This window comes from Aythya marila (genome assembly GCF_965140915.1).
Source record: "Aythya marila genome assembly, chromosome: 3".
NCBI classification, from domain to species: Eukaryota; Metazoa; Chordata; class Aves; order Anseriformes; family Anatidae; genus Aythya; species Aythya marila.
In genome coordinates, this window is record NC_139044.1 from 50187231 (window position 1) to 50208579 (window position 21349).

General features: G+C 35.0%; 1 protein-coding gene across 1 annotated transcript in view; it reads left to right on the forward strand.

Moving 5' to 3' along the window:
- ADGB (androglobin) overlaps window positions 1-21349 on the forward strand; it is a gene marked incomplete at both ends in the record, with an annotated part of 117754 nt that overhangs the window by 67539 nt on the left and 28866 nt on the right. The window contains 7 exons of the mRNA XM_082756165.1: window positions 852-966; window positions 4391-4558; window positions 6578-6716; window positions 10057-10191; window positions 13472-13565; window positions 15901-16035; window positions 16224-16377. Of these exons, the coding sequence (XP_082612291.1) occupies window positions 852-966; window positions 4391-4558; window positions 6578-6716; window positions 10057-10191; window positions 13472-13565; window positions 15901-16035; window positions 16224-16377 (940 nt within the window). The remainder of the gene's footprint in view (window positions 1-851; window positions 967-4390; window positions 4559-6577; window positions 6717-10056; window positions 10192-13471; window positions 13566-15900; window positions 16036-16223; window positions 16378-21349) is intronic.

Genomic DNA, 21349 nt, shown 5'->3' on the forward strand with positions numbered 1-21349 from the left:
CTGCCTCTTGGTTGCCAGGGGGCACCTCACATTTCACTCCAAACAAGACACAATTTAATAAAATCTTTGGGACGTGGTTAGCAATATAACTCTCCTTTTTTATTCTCACTGCTATATCTCTGTTTAAAACAAAGTTGCAGCTTTTACAAGCCTACTGAGCTAAATGCCATTCTGACAATGATATAAGACCATGAAACTTCGCTATTTAATGGCAGTAGATTTCTCACGTATTTCAGAGGGACTGTAGGAAACTACTCACTGGAGAGAGGAGCTTGAGACCCCAGTGTTGTATAACCATAGTTGGAAATATTTTGACTTGTGATTGGAAACTGTCGTGAGCTACACAAGAATGAGATAGGCATAAGCCAATAACATACTGAATTTTTGTGTTTTGCCACCTGAGTAGATAATGGTTGGATGGTTTGGCCCACAGTTGCTACACAAAGACACCAATCTGAAAAGTTTATCTACCAAACATCTGTTATTTTTTTCTGTTTTTTACTGTTGCAAACATGGAAATTATGGTCTAAGTTATTTTTATGACCAGAACATTTATCTTGAATAAATATTGAATTTATTCATATTGAATAAATATTGAAATCATGTATTTTGATATAGAAACAGGAGTAAAATCTAATTAATAAACAAACAAAATAGTGACTTTTCTTATTTTACCTACAGCCTATACCTGGAAGTTGTTGCAAAGTAATAAATTAGAAATACAGGATTTGAAGAACTAGAAAAAATTAGGAAAGGATTTCATTTTTGCCAAATGTTTGTATGAAAGGAAAAATGTAAGATTTACTATGACTTTAAAACAAAACTTTTTTTTTTCTTTTTCTTTAATGTAGGCGACACATACTGCTATTCACAGTAAGTTCTCCCATAGGGTACCATATTCATCTCTGTAGCATGGTGCCATGTGTTTTTGGAGAAGAGGATGCTGTGATTCCAAGTCTAGAAAAGGTATGCATAGCAAGAACCAGTCAAACATCATGCTAAAGCTGTTTCTGACTGTTATTTAGTTTTAAAGTGAAGTACTGTTGGATCTTCATTTTGTTATTATGTTTCTTGGTGCTGGGGCCAGTCCTCTCGGTGCTGGGGCCGGTCCTCTTTAATATCTTCATCAATGATCTGGACGAGGGCATTGAGTGCACCCTCAGTAAGTTTGCAGATGACACCAAGCTATGCACGTGTGTTGATCTGCTCGAGGGTAGGAAAGCTCTGCAGGAGGATCTGGATAGGCTGCACCGATGGGCTGAGGTCAACTGCATGAAGTTCAACAAGGCCAAGTGCCGGGTCCTGCACCTGGGGCGCAATAACCCCAAGCAGAGCTACAGGCTGGGAGAGGAATGTTTGGAGAGCTGCCAGGCAGAGAAGGACCTGGGAGTGATGGTGGATAGTCGGCTGAATATGAGCCAGCAGTGTGCTCAGGTGGCCAAGAAGGCCAACAGCATCCTGGCTTGTATCAGAAACAGTGTAGCCAGCAGGGCTAGGGAGGTGATCGTCCTCCTGTACTCTGCTCTGGTGAGGCCGCACCTCGAGTACTGTGTTCAGTTTTGGGCCCCTCGCTACAAGAAGGACATCGAGGTGCTTGAGCGGGTCCAGAGAAGGGCGACGAAGCTGGTGAGGGGTCTGGAGAACAAGTCCTACGAGGAGCGGCTGAGGGAGCTGGGCTTGTTCAGCCTGGAGAAAAGGAGGCTCAGGGGTGACCTTATTGCTCTTTACAGGTACCTTAAAGGAGGCTGTAGAGAGGTGGGGGTTGGCCTGTTGTGGGGGTGGCCAGGTTGTGCCTGGTGACAGGACAAGGGGGAATGGGCTTAAGTTGAGCCAGGGGAGTTTTAGGTTAGATGTTAGGAAGAACTTCTTTACCAAAATGGTTGTTAGACATTGGAACAGGCTGCCCAGGGAAGTGGTGGAGTCACCATCCCTGGAAGTCTTTAAAAGACGTTTAGATGTAGAGCTTAGGGATATGGTTTAGTGGGGACTGTTAGCGTTAGGTCAGAGGTTGGACTGGATAATTTTGAGGTCTCCTCCAACCTAGAAATTCTGTGATTCTGTGATTCAGTGATTCAGTATGAAATGGATGAAAAGATATAAGAAATATGTTTTATAACAAGTACTGAGTTGGATTTTGCAACAGCTGTCTGGTATAAATGTGGAAGCAAGCATCAGATAGGACAGTAGTTCACATCGAACAGCAGTGTGGAATGGAATACTCAAAATACTCTAGCTGACATACATATATCAGAGGTTGTGTATAAGTTCTCTGTTGGAGGCAAGTGGTAAAATACATGTACGAGTATCATTCCATATTCAAACGTACCTGTCTAGTAAAAATAATTTGTCGCATCAATAAAATTTGTTTTGTCCCATTTGTTTTGTCACATATTACTCATTACTGAGATAAGAGGCCACAGAGAGTAATTATTACAGCTTTTGGTCTTTGTTGCATACATTCCAGACAGATATCACTGACATTTGTATTTTCAAGATTTCTTTGGCAAGCGCTATGCCCAAATATTTGGCATGGACAGATGGGGAGGGAGTGTAACTTCTAGAGCTCAATTGTGCAGTGAAATAAAATTAAAAGATGAGTATAACAACAAATTTATATAGCAATGTAGATCCTCCTGGCCAAGCTCTGGAAGTGTGGGATCCATGAGTGGACAGTGGGGTGGATTGAGAACTGGCTGGATGGCAGAGCTCAGGGTTTGTGCTCAATGGTGCTGAGCCTAGTTGGAGGCCTGTGGCTAGTGGTGTCCCCCAGGGGTCACTACTGGGTCCAGTGCTATTCAACTTATCAGTGACCTGGATGAAGGGACAGAGTGCACCCTCAGCAAATTTGCTGATTATACAAAGCTTGGCGGAGTGGCTGACATATCAGAAGCCTGTGCGGCCATTCAGAGGGACCTGGACAGGCTTGAGAGAGAGTTGGGTGGAGAGGAACCTCATGAGGTTCTACAAGGGCAAGTGCAAGGTGCTGCACCTGGGGAGGAACAGCCCCAGGCACCAGTACAGGTTGAGGGCTGACCTGCTGGAGAGCAACTCTGCAGTAAGGGACATGAGGGTTGTGGTGGACAGCAAGTTAACCATGAGCCAGCAGTATGCCCTTGTGGCCAAGAAGGCCAATGCGATCCTAGCCTGCATCAGGAGGACTGTGGATATCAGGTCGAGAGAGATGATCCTCCCCCTCTACTTTGCCCTGGTGAAGCCACACCTGGAGTATTGTGTGCAGTTTTGAGCATCCCAGTACAAGACGGACATAAAACTTCTAGAGAGGGACCAGCATAGAGCCACAAAGATGATTAAGGGATTGGAACATCTGTCTTACGAGGAAAGCCTAAGCAAGTTGGGCCTACTTAGCCTAAAGAAGAGGAGACTGAGAGGGGAACATATCGACCTCTATAAATAGCTGACGGGACAATGTAAAGAGGATGGGGCTGAACTCTTCCCAGTGGTGACCAGTGATAGGACAAGGGATAATGGGTATAAACTGAACCACAGGAGGTTTTATTGCCATATGAGGAAGAACTTATTTACAGTTTGCGTGACAGAGTACTGGAACAGGCTGCCCAGAGAGTTTGTAAGGTTTCCTTTGGAGATATTCAGAATTCGCCTGGATGCAATCCTGTGTAACATGCTCTAGGTGAGACCCTGCTTGAGCAGGGGTGTTGTTGGACTAGATGATCTCTGGAGGTCCTCAACCTCAACCATTCTGTGATTCTGTGAATCAGGGTCCTAATAATTAGATGTTAAAACAAGTTAGGTAAATTTGCAATGCTTATTGTAGCAAAGTTTAAGTGTGAGAAGCTGCGGCATTAAAAAATGACTTTTGGCTAAACTATTCCCTTTACTTCAGAGTATCATTAGAAGGAGAGTGTCCACATATTTGCACAGAAATCTTGATGAAGATTAATGATGGCTTAGGCAGCATATATTTGGACTATTTTAGGAAGACACAAATACTCATCTGTACCCTTTTATAATAGAAAAGATGCTGTGCATTTCAGATGACAGCAGTCATCTTAACACTGCAATAGAAAGTTTATATGTGCCTCTTATTTTTGAATAAATTTTCTAGAACTAAAGATATAGGAAAAATAAAATCCATAATAGATATGCATTATGCTACCTGTTATAATATTTGCATTTCAATAGCTAAACTCAGTGAAATTTTGCATGTTTTGAATTTTGATTAAATTTAAATTTTTAATACATAATTGATTTAATGGTTTATAAAATTAATAACAATCAGTTGATTTAAAAAAATTTTAATACTTCAACACAGAAAAAAAGTCTTTGTATACTATCACAGCCTACAAATGAAACAAAAGAAAATCTTAGAACAATCTTGCTAACAATGGTTGATTTTCTGCTCTTTCCCCAGGAGAGCTTCAGATTTATAGAACAAGCTACAGCTATTCTGAAAGCTATAGGTAATGTGATAAATAATTTCAGCAATAAGCCTGAACTTTCTGAAGCCTTGAAGGAGTTGAAGCTAGCTCACTGTCCTCCTGGCCTCCATGGTACTGGAATGGCTGAAGAACACTTCAAGGTGAACAAACAATTTTAATGAAGATGTGTCTAAAGGCTACAGAAGTCAGATAATGGCTTAACATTGTTGTCTACTTCAAACCAATAATTATATGTTTAAAAAGGACATTACCTTAGTTTGAAATGTGGCATTCATTATTAAGTGAATGCATAGAAACTTGCAATGGTGTACCATAATTATCTTCTCTTAATATGAACACATTTTAATATGTGTGCTATGTGCTCTAAATTTTAGCCTCCCGTTTTGTCAGTTTCATTAGGCACTCTTAGGGGTACGAAATATCAGCAATTTAATTTTATGACTTAAGTTTAGATTTAAAAAACACCACCTGAAATGGAAAAAAAAAAAAATCCAGCATGGTTCCTTTCTGTGTCTAATGTTGGTGGTACAGGAAAACATTGATACAGCATATGTTACTGTAGACAATAATGAATTTTTGTTTCAGGCATGGTATTTCCAAGTTTATTTTGTGTTGTTTTGAAACTGCCACATTCTTATTTCACTTTTATGCTGTGTGTATGTGATGAATTCAGTGGTCTTTGTATACATGATAAAAAAGTTACACTTTTTGTGTAGACCTCTGTACTGTAACTTTTCAATATTATGAAGAAAGTGCAACAAAAACGTGATATAAGAAGGTATGCTAATCATCAAAGTACTGGAAAGTTCACACAGTTTAGATCGTTTATTTTAGAAAACTGAATAGAAGAAAGGGCACTATATTCTTAAAATTGATGATATTAAAACAATAAACAACTCTTTTTTTTTTTTTTTTTTTTTTTTTTTGATGTAAAGGCTTGATACCAGGCTCAAAATCAGCAAAACAGGAGAACTATAAACAGTTCCAGGTGCATCTCTTATGAAAGAGCCAATTTTCATGCCACCTCTAACATAGACTCTCTGCATTTGAACTTGCATTTGGACAATGCATTGCACTGGACTCTCTCCCAAGTCCAAAAAGTCCTCTCTGAAATAGAAAATACAAATTTTAAATGTATTTACTATTTACTACTATGAAATGTGTAAAACTTAGGGACTTGAAGAACGATTCAGGAGGCATCTCTCTTCTCCCCTCACAAAAGCAGTGTATATATTTGTAAAGGAATAAGAAAAAGAAACAACAACAAAACATAAAATAAATGAGAGGCACTGAATTAGCCAACAGTGATTCATGAATGAAAATATGGAAATAATCAATCTTTAATGTAAACAATGAAAAATGATTCTGAATATAAACACGTATTAAAGTAGTTTCTCTCTTTGCCAGTGTTAATTTTTTCAAAAGAAGTTTTTATTAACATTACTATACATAACTGGAGATAAAATGTTTCCAGAAAGCAGAACAATTTGGAAATAAGGACAATGAAAGAGAAAAATAATCAGATAAATATTTTTTCCATTGAGTTATTGCTCTGTTCTTTAATTCAAATTGAGAGACAAGCTCTGAAAAATACACTTAAAATTTTCTAATCTAGCTAGGGATGGAAAAAGGGACTGGATTTCTGCTTGTTAAACAGCATCAGGGTGTTGAGAATAAAAATATCACTTTAGTCCTATAAATAAGACAGCAAATTTTCCCCTTTCATCCATCAGTATATTCTTACTTTTGATAGTGGCACCATCGATTAATTCAAGTATGCCCATTCAGTTTGTCTCTGTTCTAAAACTTATAATAAGAATGCCATCTATTATGACAGCAATTGTGTGTTCTGACATCCTCTGGTCTGAGGCAATCAGCTCACTTTACATAAAACGATAAACTATTTTGGGATGATAAAAACATGCTTTACATTCTGTCCTGTACTTAAAAAGTCAGGTATGAAACAGGTTTGCTCTTGATTGCTGTCATGAAGCACTGTAGTCCCACAAGTGAGGACTAATTTTCAGTTACTGTATGAGCGGAAGTTAAACATGTAATGAAAAAGAAACAGTTTTTGCAACTTTAATGAGAAGCTATATAGATCAGCTTTTAAAAATGAATAATTCTCTGATAAATGTTTTTCTTCTTTTTGATTTTAGGTTTTCAATAGTGCATTTTGGTATTTGATTAAGTATGTGTTGGGCAAGAAGGTTCCTTACAGATATAAATTTGCCTTCAGATCCTTCACTTTGAATTTTAAAGACACTGAGATTTTTGAGGATGACAGTGTGTCTTCAGGTACTGGACCAGTATTGTTAATCACTTTGAACATATATGCCATTCTTATTTTGGAGGGAATTAACTCTTCACTAATCTTGTGTTTTCTCTCCTGGTTCATTAAGAATGAGAAATGGTTTGCTTCCTATGAGATGCCCAAGATTTCTGACAGATCTGATAATAGAACTAAACCTTGTCTTTGTTAAGTATGTTTATGTTTTATTAATTTATAAAATCACTCTTTGTCTTCTTTGATTTGCATTTGTTGGTATTAAAGAGCACTTACAGATACTTTATTTTACCTGGTATACTGCAGATCTTGGATCTTTTTCAAATTATCACTTGAAATGAGTTTAAATAGCTACAGTGTACATGAAATGAGAGCAAGGGAAGGCTCAAGTAACTACCTTTACTGAAAGTTCTATTTCTTGATGGTGGATTGATTACCAGCTCTCTCTCCCCCTTTCCTTCCTCCCCTTACCCCCCCCCCCCCCCCCCCCCTTTTTTAAAAAATAAAAAACCTTAGTTAGTTGTTAGTTTAGTTAGTTTGAATCCTTGATTAGTTGTCAAATCATTGTGTTTGCTGGATAGTATTCTGGCTAGTCACACGTGTAGTGTGGGAACTAGCTACAGCACCATCCACCTCATCTCCAGCCTGTGATTAGGTATGTTAGCTATCTGAAGGTACTGTGGGAGGGATCATGATATTATAGGGAATGTGACAGGAAGTTTGGTGACACTGAATGGGGCAATAAGGTGCACAGGCTTTGCTGGTTCCCCTTCCCAGAATAATTCTCTCATTGCAGGTTCTTTTCCTCATTTTGTATGCAGGCTGGAGGCATAAGGAGTTAGAATTAAGTTCACCTGGCAACCAGATACATGGCTTTTTTCTATTCCATAGACTTATCTTACTATATGTGTAACTTTTTAATCTATTAATATTTATTTTATTAATGTAAGCTTTATGTTTATGGCTTCATATCAAGACAAAAAGAATTAATCTGAAAAACTGGCATGAAGATGCATTTTCACCATTTAAAGACCATTCTTTCAGGGTTACTTAGCTTCCCCTTCTGCAGTTATAAACTTACAATATGAAGTCTTTGCTCTTGGTCAACAAAACAGGTTATAACTTTCCTTTCATTAGTCATTTTATGTTGGAAAGTCAGTATAAAAAAAATCATTAAAATTTACACGAATATCTTTACTAACAAATAATTTAATAAATTTTGAGAAAGCACCTATATTTGTTGATGCTTTAATGGGGATTTTCCTCCAAATCTGAAGGTTATTGTTTTTGATATATAAAAGATGAAGAATCGGACAGAATGACTACATAACTCAATGTGTTTTTCAGATTTATATTCTAAGACAAGAGTAAAAGTTATAAGGGCCTGTCTATTGACATTTGTAACAATACTTGGAGTCGACAACATGTCACATTTTTCAACAATTTCTATGATTGTGCAACTAATTTCTGTATTACAAAAAAAATCCAACCTTAAGTACTTGTCAACAATAAACAAGAAGGCATTTTTACATTAGATTTGAATAATCAATACAGCTACAATATATGAAATTTTCATATAACAAAGACCTCATACATGTTACTGAATTATAAGGTACAGTGTGGCAGATTATTTTTGTTTGTTTGTTTTGATTCCCCACCTAAATAATAAAAAGTGGAAGAAATGTGTGACAAATAAAATTTTTGTTTGCTTTCCTACAGTGTAAAATTTATCTTCTTATTATTTTTTTTTTGCTTTTCCAGACCTAAATCACAAAAGGTTGGAAAGTGAATTGTTTCCCTTTGCCTTTATTTACCTTTGGATGTATATATTTTGCCCTGCTTAATAAAGATTGCATTAGAGTAAGCACATGCTTTTGTTCAGGCTCCATCCCAGAATACTAAATGGAGACAGCTACATTTGAAAAAGCATAAAGCAAGCCAAATGGTGGGGGAAAAATAGGTAGATGGTAGCAAAGCACAGGTGACAATCAGTGTTTCCAGTTTTCATCCTGACTTGGTGTAACTTTTGACAGTTTATGTGAATAGGTAGTGAGGTTTTGTCATTTCTGTGCATGACACTGCAACCAAGTTACTGTATTTGTATATTTAGAAACAAATCAACGTTTAATTGACTGTATATCCATATATTCTTTAGCCTCACAGATTAGACCAGATGGCCTCCAATGGTCCCCTCCAGTCTATATTATTCTGTGCTTACATGCACAGAACATGCACATACATCTTATAAAAGTGGCTGTACCATGAATCTTGTTGAGTTCTGATCCGTACTTTGTTGAAGTGGTATTGTAGCACCACTACACAGAGTGTTTCAGAGTCACTTGATATTAAAGAAGTTTTCTGGGGTTTGGAAATAAGACAATAATGAGGATTGATGGTTGGAAGTAATCAATTTTATCAATGTTTGATACAAGAGATTAGATTGAAATGTGTGATCTTGTTGATGACAGCAATATCTTTTCTTAAGCTAGTTTGTCCTACATTTCAAGCAGCACTCTCTCCTCCTTTTTTTGTTTGTTGGTATTTCATTTTGGAGCACAGTTTCCTTCCCCTCTCGCTGTCTCACCCTCCTCACTGCATATGGTTGCAGTTCCAAACTGGTCTCCTGGCACTGATTCCTTGTAGTGTTGCTCCCCATACCCTCTCCCTAAATCCTGGTACTGATGGCTTCCAGAATGCTAATTCTAGGCAAGGATTCCTTCACAGGGTTAATCAGTAATTTTTCAGATCCTACTGATGTCAGTTCCACTCAAAAACTGCTACACAAATTAACAGTCAGATAAATGAACTCCCAGTTTATCATAGATCCTACCCTTATTCTACAGCTCCTTAGGAAAGGCTGAATATAATATATTGAATAATGTTAGTGTTTAAATTATTACTTCATAAAACGATCAGATTGAGAGATAGAAGCACTTAAAATGTTATGAGGCTCTTTTAAGCTATATGCAGATTCAGGTTTTGATGCATCAAATTCTATTGGCATATGTTTGGAAGGCTATTTTGAAATTATATTAAAAGATTTGGTTTTTAACAATACACTGAAATAGCTGTCTGTAAAAAGAAGTAAGGATTTGATGATTTGGTATTTGGCAGTATCATAGTAGCTGCATGTTAACTTTGTAATTACACAGTATATGGTGTCTATTTTTGTCATTATAGGAGGAAAATTTTAGGAGCCATATTTATGTCATATATGGAAGTTTTATGCATAAACCACCATGTTTCTCTAATATAGCTCTCAAATCATTTGTTTATTTTTTCACTTCATAGCAAGCAGCTACAGGACTTCCAGCTTTAATGATGTTGCTCATTCTCTTACCCTTACTTCAGAGAGTTCTGAAGTTAATTCCCCTGGTATCTGGCAGAAAAGAATTCCCACTTTTGAAGAAGAAGCAGCGGCTCTTAAACTCCAAGCCATTTGGAGGGGGGCTTATGTGAGGAAAGTACTGAATAGCAGAAAACCAGGTGTGTCCTTTAAAATTACCTTTTTTAAAAAAAATGTTTCATGCTTCATCTTGTTCAAATATTTACTGTAAAGATTTTGTTCCTAATTATACCTAGTTAAAGTGAACCAAAATACAGTAGAACATTATAGTTCAATTACTAATCTCATATAAAACTATGAAGAGTGTTCCACCTAACCACTTAGCACATTTGATTCTAAAAAGTAATGTAAGACACCTGTCGTTGATTTCCATAAGTATTAAAGTAGAATCTACTTTAAGATAGTTTTCGCTTAGAGCTGGGTTAAATGCTTATTTTCTGCAAAAGCAAGTAAAGTTTTTAAGCATTCATATGTGTCCTTCTTTTACATCATTGCAACAAGTAGGTTTGTCTGTGTTTATCTAAACTATATTTTAACATTGTCATGTTGATTTGTGATGAGACATACAGTAGAAATTTGTGATGGTCTCATACAGTAGAAATCATCACATACAGTAGAAATTACAAGAAAATATGTGTGGACACCTGTGATGAGAGAATTCTAAGGAAATTAAGAAAGTAATACATTTGGAGAGTTTCTTTTCATTCATATGTATGTGTTTTATTTTCTTGGTCTTTTGTTGGTTTGTTTATTTTAATGTGTATAGCAAATAACAATTTGAACTTAGGCTTTAAGAAATCTAAATGTCATTGGCAGAGCTCAGTATTTCCAATGATTTTAAACTGGGTTAAAGAAATGTTCTGATAAAGGGAGTAGGAAAATGTGGTTTGAGTGTACAAGTGAAAAAGTGAGAAAAGGTGATTAGAGATGGAGAGAGAGAAAGATCTTACATAATTTCAGCTAAGCATTGGCCTGAAATACTTTATTTGTATATTTCTGAGGATCATTATGGTTTGTTTTTCATAGATTTGAATTCAGAACACGCTTAGGGGAGGCAGAAAAGCTCTCTTCAAGAGGACCTCCACAAACCATGACCATTGCAGTTCAGAGAACATAATGAAAAACTCTTACTAATCCTGTATCATGTATAATTCTATAAATTCTGGCATAACCATTTCAAATAGCATTATGATATTGATGAAGTATTTGGAGCATTCATAGCCTAACAAATCTAAATTTAGTCTTTCTAAGGCCATAACTCTGTATTTTCATTCTATTTGAAGTTGGAGATCATCATTAAAAAACCTAGTCAGATACCCAGTTTATGACAGGCTGTTACAGTTCTGCTGGAAACTTTTTTGTGAGTCACATTACCTACATTTCAGTGTCCTGTGGGCAATGTGTAGGAGAGACTGATAGTGAGTAAATACAATTCCTCTCCCAACAAGTCCATACAAACACCTGAGGAACGTAATAGATAATCAGCAGAACACAGCATCAAAGGCTGATCCTGTGTTCAAAAGATGTTATGCCGATGCTATGCTTCATTCTTAGGTATGTAAATAGAGGTACCTTACATAGCAGTTGAAGACTTATGCTACATTTCTTAGTCAGCAATTCTATCATCTTAGCTTGACTACTGTGTCCAGCTGCAGTGTCTGCAGTCCAAGAAGAAAGACAGTTGACCGGATCTGGGTAGAGTTGTAAGGATCTGATTAAAGAAGGGTCTTATACTTGTATACTGTTAGTTTTGAATTCGACAAAATGGAAGATTAAGAATTACATCATTATAATCTGTAAGTATCCACATGAGAAAAGGATCAAGCAAACAGGTCTTTAGTGTGAGATCTGAAGGGTTAATGAGGTCTTTAGTCTGAGATTCAAAGATTACAAGTTGAATCCAGACACATTCAAACTAGAAAAAGAGGTACTTGTTTTAAAAAGTATAAGGTATTTACCAGAATAAAACAAGAGTTTTATTGGGTTTTCATCACTGAAAACTGTAAAATCAAAAATACACATCCAATTCAAAAAAGACGTAATTCTTTACATGTGATGAAACAGAATTTAACGTGTTAACTAGGCTGTTATATGGAAAGTCAGATCATAAAGATACCTTCTAGCCTCACAGTATATGAATGCCTGAGGATCTTGACAAAGAAAACTGCTCTGCTGTGAGATACATGGTCACCTTTTACTAAGTACCATCTGCTAGAAATTCCTTCCTGACCTAGCATCATTGCTAGGGTTCTTTCTCTCGCATATTTACCTGCACCTGTTGATCTACTCGAGTTATCTTTCAAACTTTCAACTCCTCATCTGTAAATCTAGTGCTGCCTTTCTCCCAAATTATCACCTGCACCCAGTCTTACTAAAGCTTTTCCTCTAAGTAGTCTAGTGTCCTATTAATTTATAAAAAGTGCCATTTGTAAATTAGGTGTTCTTGTAAGCTTTCACTTGTATTAACTCCTACAAATCCCAGAGCCTGGAATCCGCCCTTTTGATGATTCAGATTCTAGAGTTTTATCAAACTCTGTATATGAGTACCTCGACTCCTTTCTGTAATTTTCTATAATGTCTTAGCTTCCTCTGATTAACCTCTACACTGCTACATTTAATTGAGGTATTTTCTTTACAGTGCTTTGCTGTTTGGATTTTTTTTTTTTTTAAATCATACTATTCTTCTCCTTTTTGCCATTATCTATTTTTTTTCTCTTACTTGTCATTGTGGTAAAGTGTAACTTTTTCCCCATCCTCTTACTGTTTTTTTTTTTTGTTGTTGTTGTTTATTTTGCCATTAATTGTTTATGCAATAAAGGAGGATTTCACATAAATTTAGTCTTGGAAAGTTAAATGTTAGAGGTATAAAACAGTTGCTAGTCTTCATCTTCATTCTGCAGATGGAAGTAGACATCCTCAGATGGAAACACAGACTGTCATCTGGGAGGTATCAGGCATGGGTGGGGTGAATTATCCCCTAGAGCTGTTTAATTCTCTTCTTTTTAGCTTCACAGATTGCCTAGGCACCTGCCTCTTAGTATTATAATTGCTACTGATAGTTGTTCTATCAGTGTGTTCTCTGAGGACAGTGTGTTCTCTGAGGACAGAGATCATCTCATATCAATGCAATGTGTTATTGTAAAGGTCTGTAAATCAGAAAATATTAGTCACATCATTTTTGATGTTGCAGGAGTACTGAAAAGTACAAAGGTGATGAGAAAGGAGTTTTCCTCTATCAAAGGAAAAAGTAGTTATCAGCTCTGTGAAACCTCTGTAAAATTCCAAATAAGATCCTAATGATTTGTAAGGAAATTAATTTGTGGAAGTAAGGTTTCTCATGTGTATTTGGCAGGTGTATATTAAAAACAATAAAAATGTAGGTGCTTTGTACATTTTTCTAACTTATTTCATTATTTGTAGGTACTAAAGAAAACACTATTGTCAAAGAAACCTTGCAAAAATTGTGGACTGCAATTGAGCTAAATTTTGAACAGTGTGCTGTAATACTGTTAAGGTAATGAAGTTATAAATTCAACTATTTTGTTGCTGCCAGTTCTGTAGAATTGCCATAAATTGCTGTTTCACAAAATAAATGTACTAAACTCTGTTGAAAAGGATGAGACACTTTCCATGAAGAACATGCTCTGCTTTATTCTATGCGCTTTATTTACTTGAATAAAACTATATCACTTCTAATCATTAGGTAAGGATGTTACTAGATGTTTTTTTTCCTACAGCTTGAACTAGAATATTGTCTGTATTCTTCTGTACTATTTTTTTTTTAAATTAATATCCTGTAGGCTGTTTCATACATATAAATCTGATGCTGATTCTTTGATTAAACATCTATCCAGATGATTTAAAGAAACCTTTTGATTCATGCTTCTGATTCGTTTTAAGGAATCATGACTGACATTAGAAAGGCTATTTAATTCTAGCATAATTTATATCATTGGGGTATCTGTTTGCAACACTTGCTTGAAAGAAAGTGTTTGTGTTCCCTGGTATTTAATAACAGCTTTTGCAAAGATAGCTGCACCAATTTCAGCAGTGTTCCTTAAATCATTTTCAAGCATGACTGCCTTTGGGGATCACATATTTTCACAAAGTCCTTAAAAAATATCTGTGCAAGTGTTCACATGACCAATCCAGCAGTAGACCAGCTCTGCTAAGGTTGAGGAGTGAAAACTAGCAATAATTACTGGCTGTGAATACAAATCCTCACTTCATATAACTCAGCAATTTGAGGAACACTCACATGGGGTATATCTTTATTTCACCTTTTAGTCTTTCTAATTAGGATAACTGTGTCCTGTTATAACCTTGGCATGTAGGTGGGATCAGGACTTTAACATTTGGAATAAGGCTGCAGTTGTAGACCTCAGTGTTAGAATGGCAGCATCTCTAAATAACCAAAGATAAGATGCAGCTGTTAATCTGTCTTCAGATTTTTCAAACATATGGGACTGATTCTCAGGCGTTGTCTTAGGGGATGTATTTGACTGTTAAAATCATGTTGCTATGACTTTATATATAATTTCGAAAGATAATAATAATATATATTTTAAAAACTGATCTGAACTGAATTTACGATAGTAATATAGCACCTTGTCCAGTAAAGTTACGTGCATGAATTTCAGGAGTTCAGTGTTAGGGTAAAAGTTTCCCCCATACTCCAACCCCAGACATACCACAGGGCTGAAGCGGTACCATTTTAGAATACAAACACCTGGTCTAAAACAAGATTAAGCTAGAGTTACCATCTGTTTGTCATTATACATCCCACAATTCTGGTGAAAAGCTCACTATATTTGTCCATACTGTAATTTTCAAGGAGTTCACAAATCTGAGGTTCCAAGATGCTTTTTCTGCTCAAGCGTGGTGTTTATCAGTAGCAGAAGGAACCTTTGCAAAACTTTGTGGACTAAGATTTCAAAGCATCCTTTAAACTACTTCTGGCAATAGTTGGATCCAGTCTGTGGCTCACCTTAATTAAATGTCAAGGTTGACTGTGATCATTACTAAAAAAATGGTTGTGAGGACAGTTTGTGTAATTTCAGTTGCTATCTAGGGGTAACAAAACATCATAGTACCATTGTCCAGGTTTTGTTGATAATATTTTAGCAACTGAAGGAATTGGACATGTTTTGGGAACATGAACTTTTGATATTACAAATGATAAATAGAACTTTGTGCTGTCAGTTAGGTGCCGCTCACATTGACTCTAATTTCATAGAATTTAATAACACCTAATAGCTTATTTGCCTAAAGAATAACTTTTGAAGTTACCATTTTTAGGTTCCTTCCTATATGTAAGGAACAATTTTAATCATATTTTAAATTTGTTTGGTTTTATTTTTATTGCTGTCTTGTTCCAAAACCAAAACAAAACAAACAAACAAAACACACACACACACAAAAAAAAAAAAAACACAGAAAGATGTTTTTTATTTTTTAATCTCATAATGATACCACAGCTTTAAGATGACAGCTTAATATAAAGAAATGGAAGTTATTCTTATGGATATGTATGTATTTTTTCAATTAAAAAACAAAACAAAACAAAAAAACACGGATAGACTGATAGATACAAATATTTGTATGTAAGTATCAGCTATTACAGGCTATTAGTTATTGAACCTAAGAGCACGTTTTCTATCTAATCTGTTACTTTTTTAGTGTGAATAACTAATGGAGAGGATAGTAGTGTTAGTAAAACTTTTAATAACCGATTTTATATTTATGGTCAGATGCAAACCAGTGTTGCTCATGATTAATGTAAGTCAAAGTCAAGATATTTGTCCCCTCCTCATTAGATTTAAATGTTTATCTCTTTTTCTGCTTTCCAGAGAGATGTTTAAAAAAAACTGTAAGTCAATTGAAAAGTTTCCTTGCTATGAAGATGAGTGGTGTAAGGTCTCTTTTGCCGACTATGCTGTAACATATGCTGATCAGCCACCAAATATTTGGTTTGTAATTTTTAGGTGAGTTTCATACAGCCTTATATGATTCTTATGAGGAAATAATATTGATACATTGTGTTTTTCCTAATCTGGTTTAAAAACATAATTTTATGTAATTTTCCTTAAATTCTAAGGTATACTTCATGTTACATAAATCACTTAATTTGTGAAAATATTTTGAATGAAATTTGAATTTTATTTTATTGTAGGGAGATATTTATTGTCCCAGAAGATATGTTTATAGTGCCAAAGATGTATACCACTATCCCTTCCTGTAGACTTCATGTAGTTGATAATGACACTCTGGAAGAAATGCCACATGTCTTTTTCAAAGTGACACCTCAGGTTTATCCCAAAAATAAGGTAAATGTGAAGAGTGGTGATGGAAAGTATTTTAATAATGGTTGCCTGATATTTTCAGCTAAATTGTAACGTTCTGCTTAGAAGTACACCCATATTTATTAGCAAGTTTAAACAGACTGTCAATGATCTTCTTCCATGCTAAGCCTTCAATGTGGAAAGAATAGTCTTAATTTTCTTTGGTTATTTTTGATCATTTCTAAAGGGAAGCGTATCACCCAATTTCCCTGAGCTGTGCTAATCAAAGGCAACTTGGCTGTTGTGGCTGATGCTGTTCACCTGGCAGGATAACCTTGAAGAGTCGAGGACCATACTAAGAATGTGGCACAAATAGCCTTTTATAAGGCATGCTTGCAATTATTAAATTACATGCTTCTTCAGGTGCTAATGATAATTGTAGTGCTGATGCCAAATACAGCTTTAGATGTGCTCCCCCTCAAAGCCTCTAAGAATCATTAGAATAATTTGCTCCTGGAAATAAATAAATAAATAAATGTAGTTACATAATTATCACACCTTCCCCTCCTCCTGCCTTTTTGTCTTTAGGCTAATGACAATTTGCTCAGTCTTGCAACATGTGTTTCCTACGCTCTTGATTACTTTCTCCTCTTGACTCTTCCCAGTTGTTTTCATTCTTGTTTATGATGTACAACTCTGAGCACACAAAGCTTTGCACCAAGGATTTACTGAAGGCCATACAGATGATGAGCAAGAAATGTAGTTTACGTGTCTTGTAACTTTGCCTTATAAATCTGGCTGTGATGCTTTCCCTTTTTTTGCACCAAGATTGTTGACTCATACTATTGTAACCCTTGGTGCTTTTCTGAAGAACTGAATCTTGTAGTTTATTGTTCTTGACTAAATATGTTGTATTTCACTATTGATTTTAATGGCTTTTTTTTTTTTTTTTTTTTTGACTGTTTCCCTGGTTTAGAATAACTTTGAATTCTTATTTTGTCTTCCTAAGTAGACAAAATCCTTACAAGTTACAATCCTTACATAAGCTACAATCCTTAGCATCATGTTATCGGTTAATTAAACATATATTTTCCCTTCCACCATCCACGTTACTAACAGAATTATTGAATGAAATCAGTTCCAGGTTTGGATCTTTGAAATCTCACTGACTGCAACCTTCTTTTACAAACTGGGTCAAGAATATGTGCTTTTTGGATGTGGTTATCCAATATCCACTCTAGATTCCTCCTTATGACCGCATTTCTGTAGAGTTATAAGAATGAGCAGAGAGACGGTGTCAGGTGTCTTACTCAAGGCAAGATATATGATGTCTACTATTTCTCCTTCATTCTTTTCATGTACTTTCCTATAGAAGGAAACTTGATTGGTATGTGACTTTTTTTCTGCTAATAATCTTTTTGCTTCATTGAGTGGGTTGCAAGTGGTTAATTTCTTTATTTATTTTGTATTTCCAGCCATTGAATCTACATTGTCTGATAATTTTCTAGGCAACTTTGTCCATTTAAAAAAAGTAACATCATAGTTCTGTAGTCCTCAAGTATGTTACCTTTCCTCCATCAATTATGAAACATAAATAAAAACGTCTGCGATTGTTTTATTCTGTTTAATTATCATTCAGTTCAGAAGTTCATCAGGCCTAAAAATGAAATTAATATAATCATTTACCGCTTATTTTCCTATTCTGGCCTGCCCCTAATCTCTTTAGTGTTACTTCTGCTGTTAACTGTTAGCCACACTATCCATGGCTTATCTTTTTAGGGAAGAGAAGTTCATGTTTTGGCCTTCTCAGTCTCATCAGTCAATAGCAAGGAACTGATGTTAGTCTAACACCATAGAAGTATTTTTCTTATCCTTCTTTTGCAACTCATACTTGCAAGTACTTTCACCTCTGCCCCCAGAAGAATGAATTTATTTTATCTGGTGTTTGTAGTGAAAGCTGGCTGAATGTGACAGGTAAGGACTGCTACTGCTAGAGGAATATGCAGGGCTGTAGACAAGCTCTTCAAGTTCTCAGAGCTAATTTGGGATCTTCAGAGATAGGGTGTGTATTCTACTGGGAAATAAAGTTCAGTTCAGAATTCGAGAGTGGCAAGTGACAGGATGCACAAAGAAGTCTCTGTGTTGAACACCATTTAGTGCCTTTCAAGAAAGTGATGAGGATTGTGCACAATCCTGCACAGTGTCCAGTGCATAGTATTACAAATAAGATCTTACCAATACTATGCAGTACTATGGTTTAAATACTGGAAATGCTCATTTTCCTATGCCCTACCCCCACATGATACTTCCTATAATCCTTTTTTATTTTTTTTCCATGTACTCAGCACATAACCTCAGCGATTCTGTCATTAACTAAATTAAATGGCTTTTTTTTTTTCCTCCTGTTCTTCCTTGTTGAAGTCCTCTCCACTTAATAATTAGAGAAGGTATTTTAGTTATTATTCTCTCAGCTCATGACTTTAAATTTCACAAAATTAAGTGTGGTTAATATCAGTAAAGAGTGATTTTGATTTAACAATATTAAAACAGTATTGTACATATATGCTGTATTTTTGTACTTGTTTTTATTACATTTCTTAATCACTGCTGTGGAGTTTCTCATTTTGACAAGGCATTATATGATTGTCATAAAACACAGAATAAAGTGCTATTATTTTAATCTGTTACCTTTCTTTCTAATGGTATTTGGTAAAAAATAATCAACAGTGTCATACATCAAGGAAGAAATTATACAGCATGCCTGTATTCCTAAATGTCAATATTCATATAGTGTGTGCATTTATTTTTTTTTAATAAACCTACCAGTTAGTTGTTCTGCTTCAAAACTATGAATCAGCAGCTCACAACAGAGTGAAATATAAATTTTATCAGCAGATATTATTCTGCTGCAGAGTCATTCCTGGAATACATTCAATCACTCTGAAATGAACTTTACGATACGAATAAAATCTGCAGACTAGCAATAATGTCTGTCTTCTTTCTGCACGTATTACAGTCTAGATAGAAACTAGTTACTTGCTTCACATTATTTAGATTTATTTATTTTTGTATTACATTTTCTTCTTCGCAGTCATTTTTTCCCCAATTGCTAGATACAGGTTTTTCTTTTTTTTTCTTTCTTTTTTTTTTTTTCTCCATTGTCTTTTTTATACACAAGTTTTCTGAACAGATCATAGAAAATGATAGAGAGATGAGCATTCTTCAATCTTCAGCTGAGCAACAAAGATAAGATGTTAAGAAATCATTACTGACAACATATTTAATTTAGAAAACGGAAGTCTAATTTAGGACATTGATCAGTTGTTTATCTTGACTAGCTGTTGAAGGTGATATATATTAAAAATATATATATTAAAATATATATTAAAAAAAAAAGAACCTTTCTGATTCACAGGTATAGTGAAATGAAGCAAGAAATCTAAGTATGGAATAAAGTCTCTCAGAGATTTTTAAGAATGAAACATAAAGCAGATAGGAGTTATCTGGGTATATTAGTTCACTTTCTCAGTAGTGACTGATGATTATTTGGTGTTCCTACCAGCTGCAAAAATCAGTTATTTTGCTTTCTAATTGCTTATGTTATTCGGTGCTTACTTTTTTTTTTTTTTTTTTTTAAAATCTCAGTTCTACATTTTCTGCATACTTATGGAAAACATGAAGATTTTGGAACTTTAAAAATATGATTGAAAAAAATATATATATTTTTTTATGTACATCATCCTGTTAGAAAGCACTTGAATATCTGGCTATATCCCTCTCAGTTTCGACTTTCACTTGTTTAAAATGGTGAAGATTTTTAACTGTGTGCTTAATTACATATTTAAATGTGTGAGTTCTTCTGAATCATAGTTTTGAATGGTTGCTATTACTGAGTAGTGATAAAGGTTGTAAAGTGACTTACAGTTTACACAAATTAAAATAATGAATCATTTCTTTTACATTCATTCTTAAAAATTCAGAAACCTTGAAATCGTAACCCTTTATTATTTGACAGTTTTGAAAACACAGGCCTCCTTATGAATTTTTCAAGATTTTTTTCTTTTACGATTTTTATTCATTTATTTATTTATTTTACTGGAAAGTATTGATTTCTTTCAATGGAAATTTAGCATAAAACCAAAAAGAGAGTAAGAACCTTTCAAAGAAATTTCTCTTGGGCCACTTCTTGGGTGGGGCATGAATTTTTAGTGTTTGAAATAACAAGTTTGTATAACGAGTTTGAAGAATTTGAAGAAGGGACTTAATTCTGAGTTCCCTGGCTACATAGCCATTGGCCATTTGACTTATTATACCCTTTTTTATTGTCCTTGCTGTTTAAGTGGTAACACTCATTTTGTTTGTTTTTTTTTTTTTGATACAAAATAAAATCAAATTCTGAGACCTTATAAATTACATTCTGGTTTTCTATATTCCTCTTCTCAGGATTCATAAAGATTAGGTAAATATGCATCAGGTCCATTGTTGAATTTTTTATTATTTTTTGTTTATAATGCTAAAAATGCTTTTATATTAAACCAGCATTTTCATAAAAATGAGATTAATAACCTGACATTTAACGTCTCACTTGAAATAATGTTATTAAAAATGGGAACAATATTAATTTAGCCTTAGATTGAATCAGCTCTCTATATTTCCATGTAGTAAATTGTATTCACCTTTACTTTCACACTACCTCTAGCAGGAAAAATGTCTGTTTTATCAGGGAAATAAGTTATTTTCATGTTTACATTCTATGTTTATCTATGCTTTCATATATGTGAGGTCTTCTAGCTTTTGCTAAATGTTTTGTGCATGAATTGCCAAAATTGCTGTTTTTTCATCTTCAGCTGTGGTCACCCTTGGAGTTAAAAGCATCTACAGTCTGAAAATTGCTGTGCAGTTTTCAAATGCATCAACACTTTAGACCACACTTCTTTCTTACATTTGGCATGCAGACAAAAACAAACAGGTTAGCCTTTTGAAGTAATCTCTTAGCAAAACCATGGGGGAATATTTT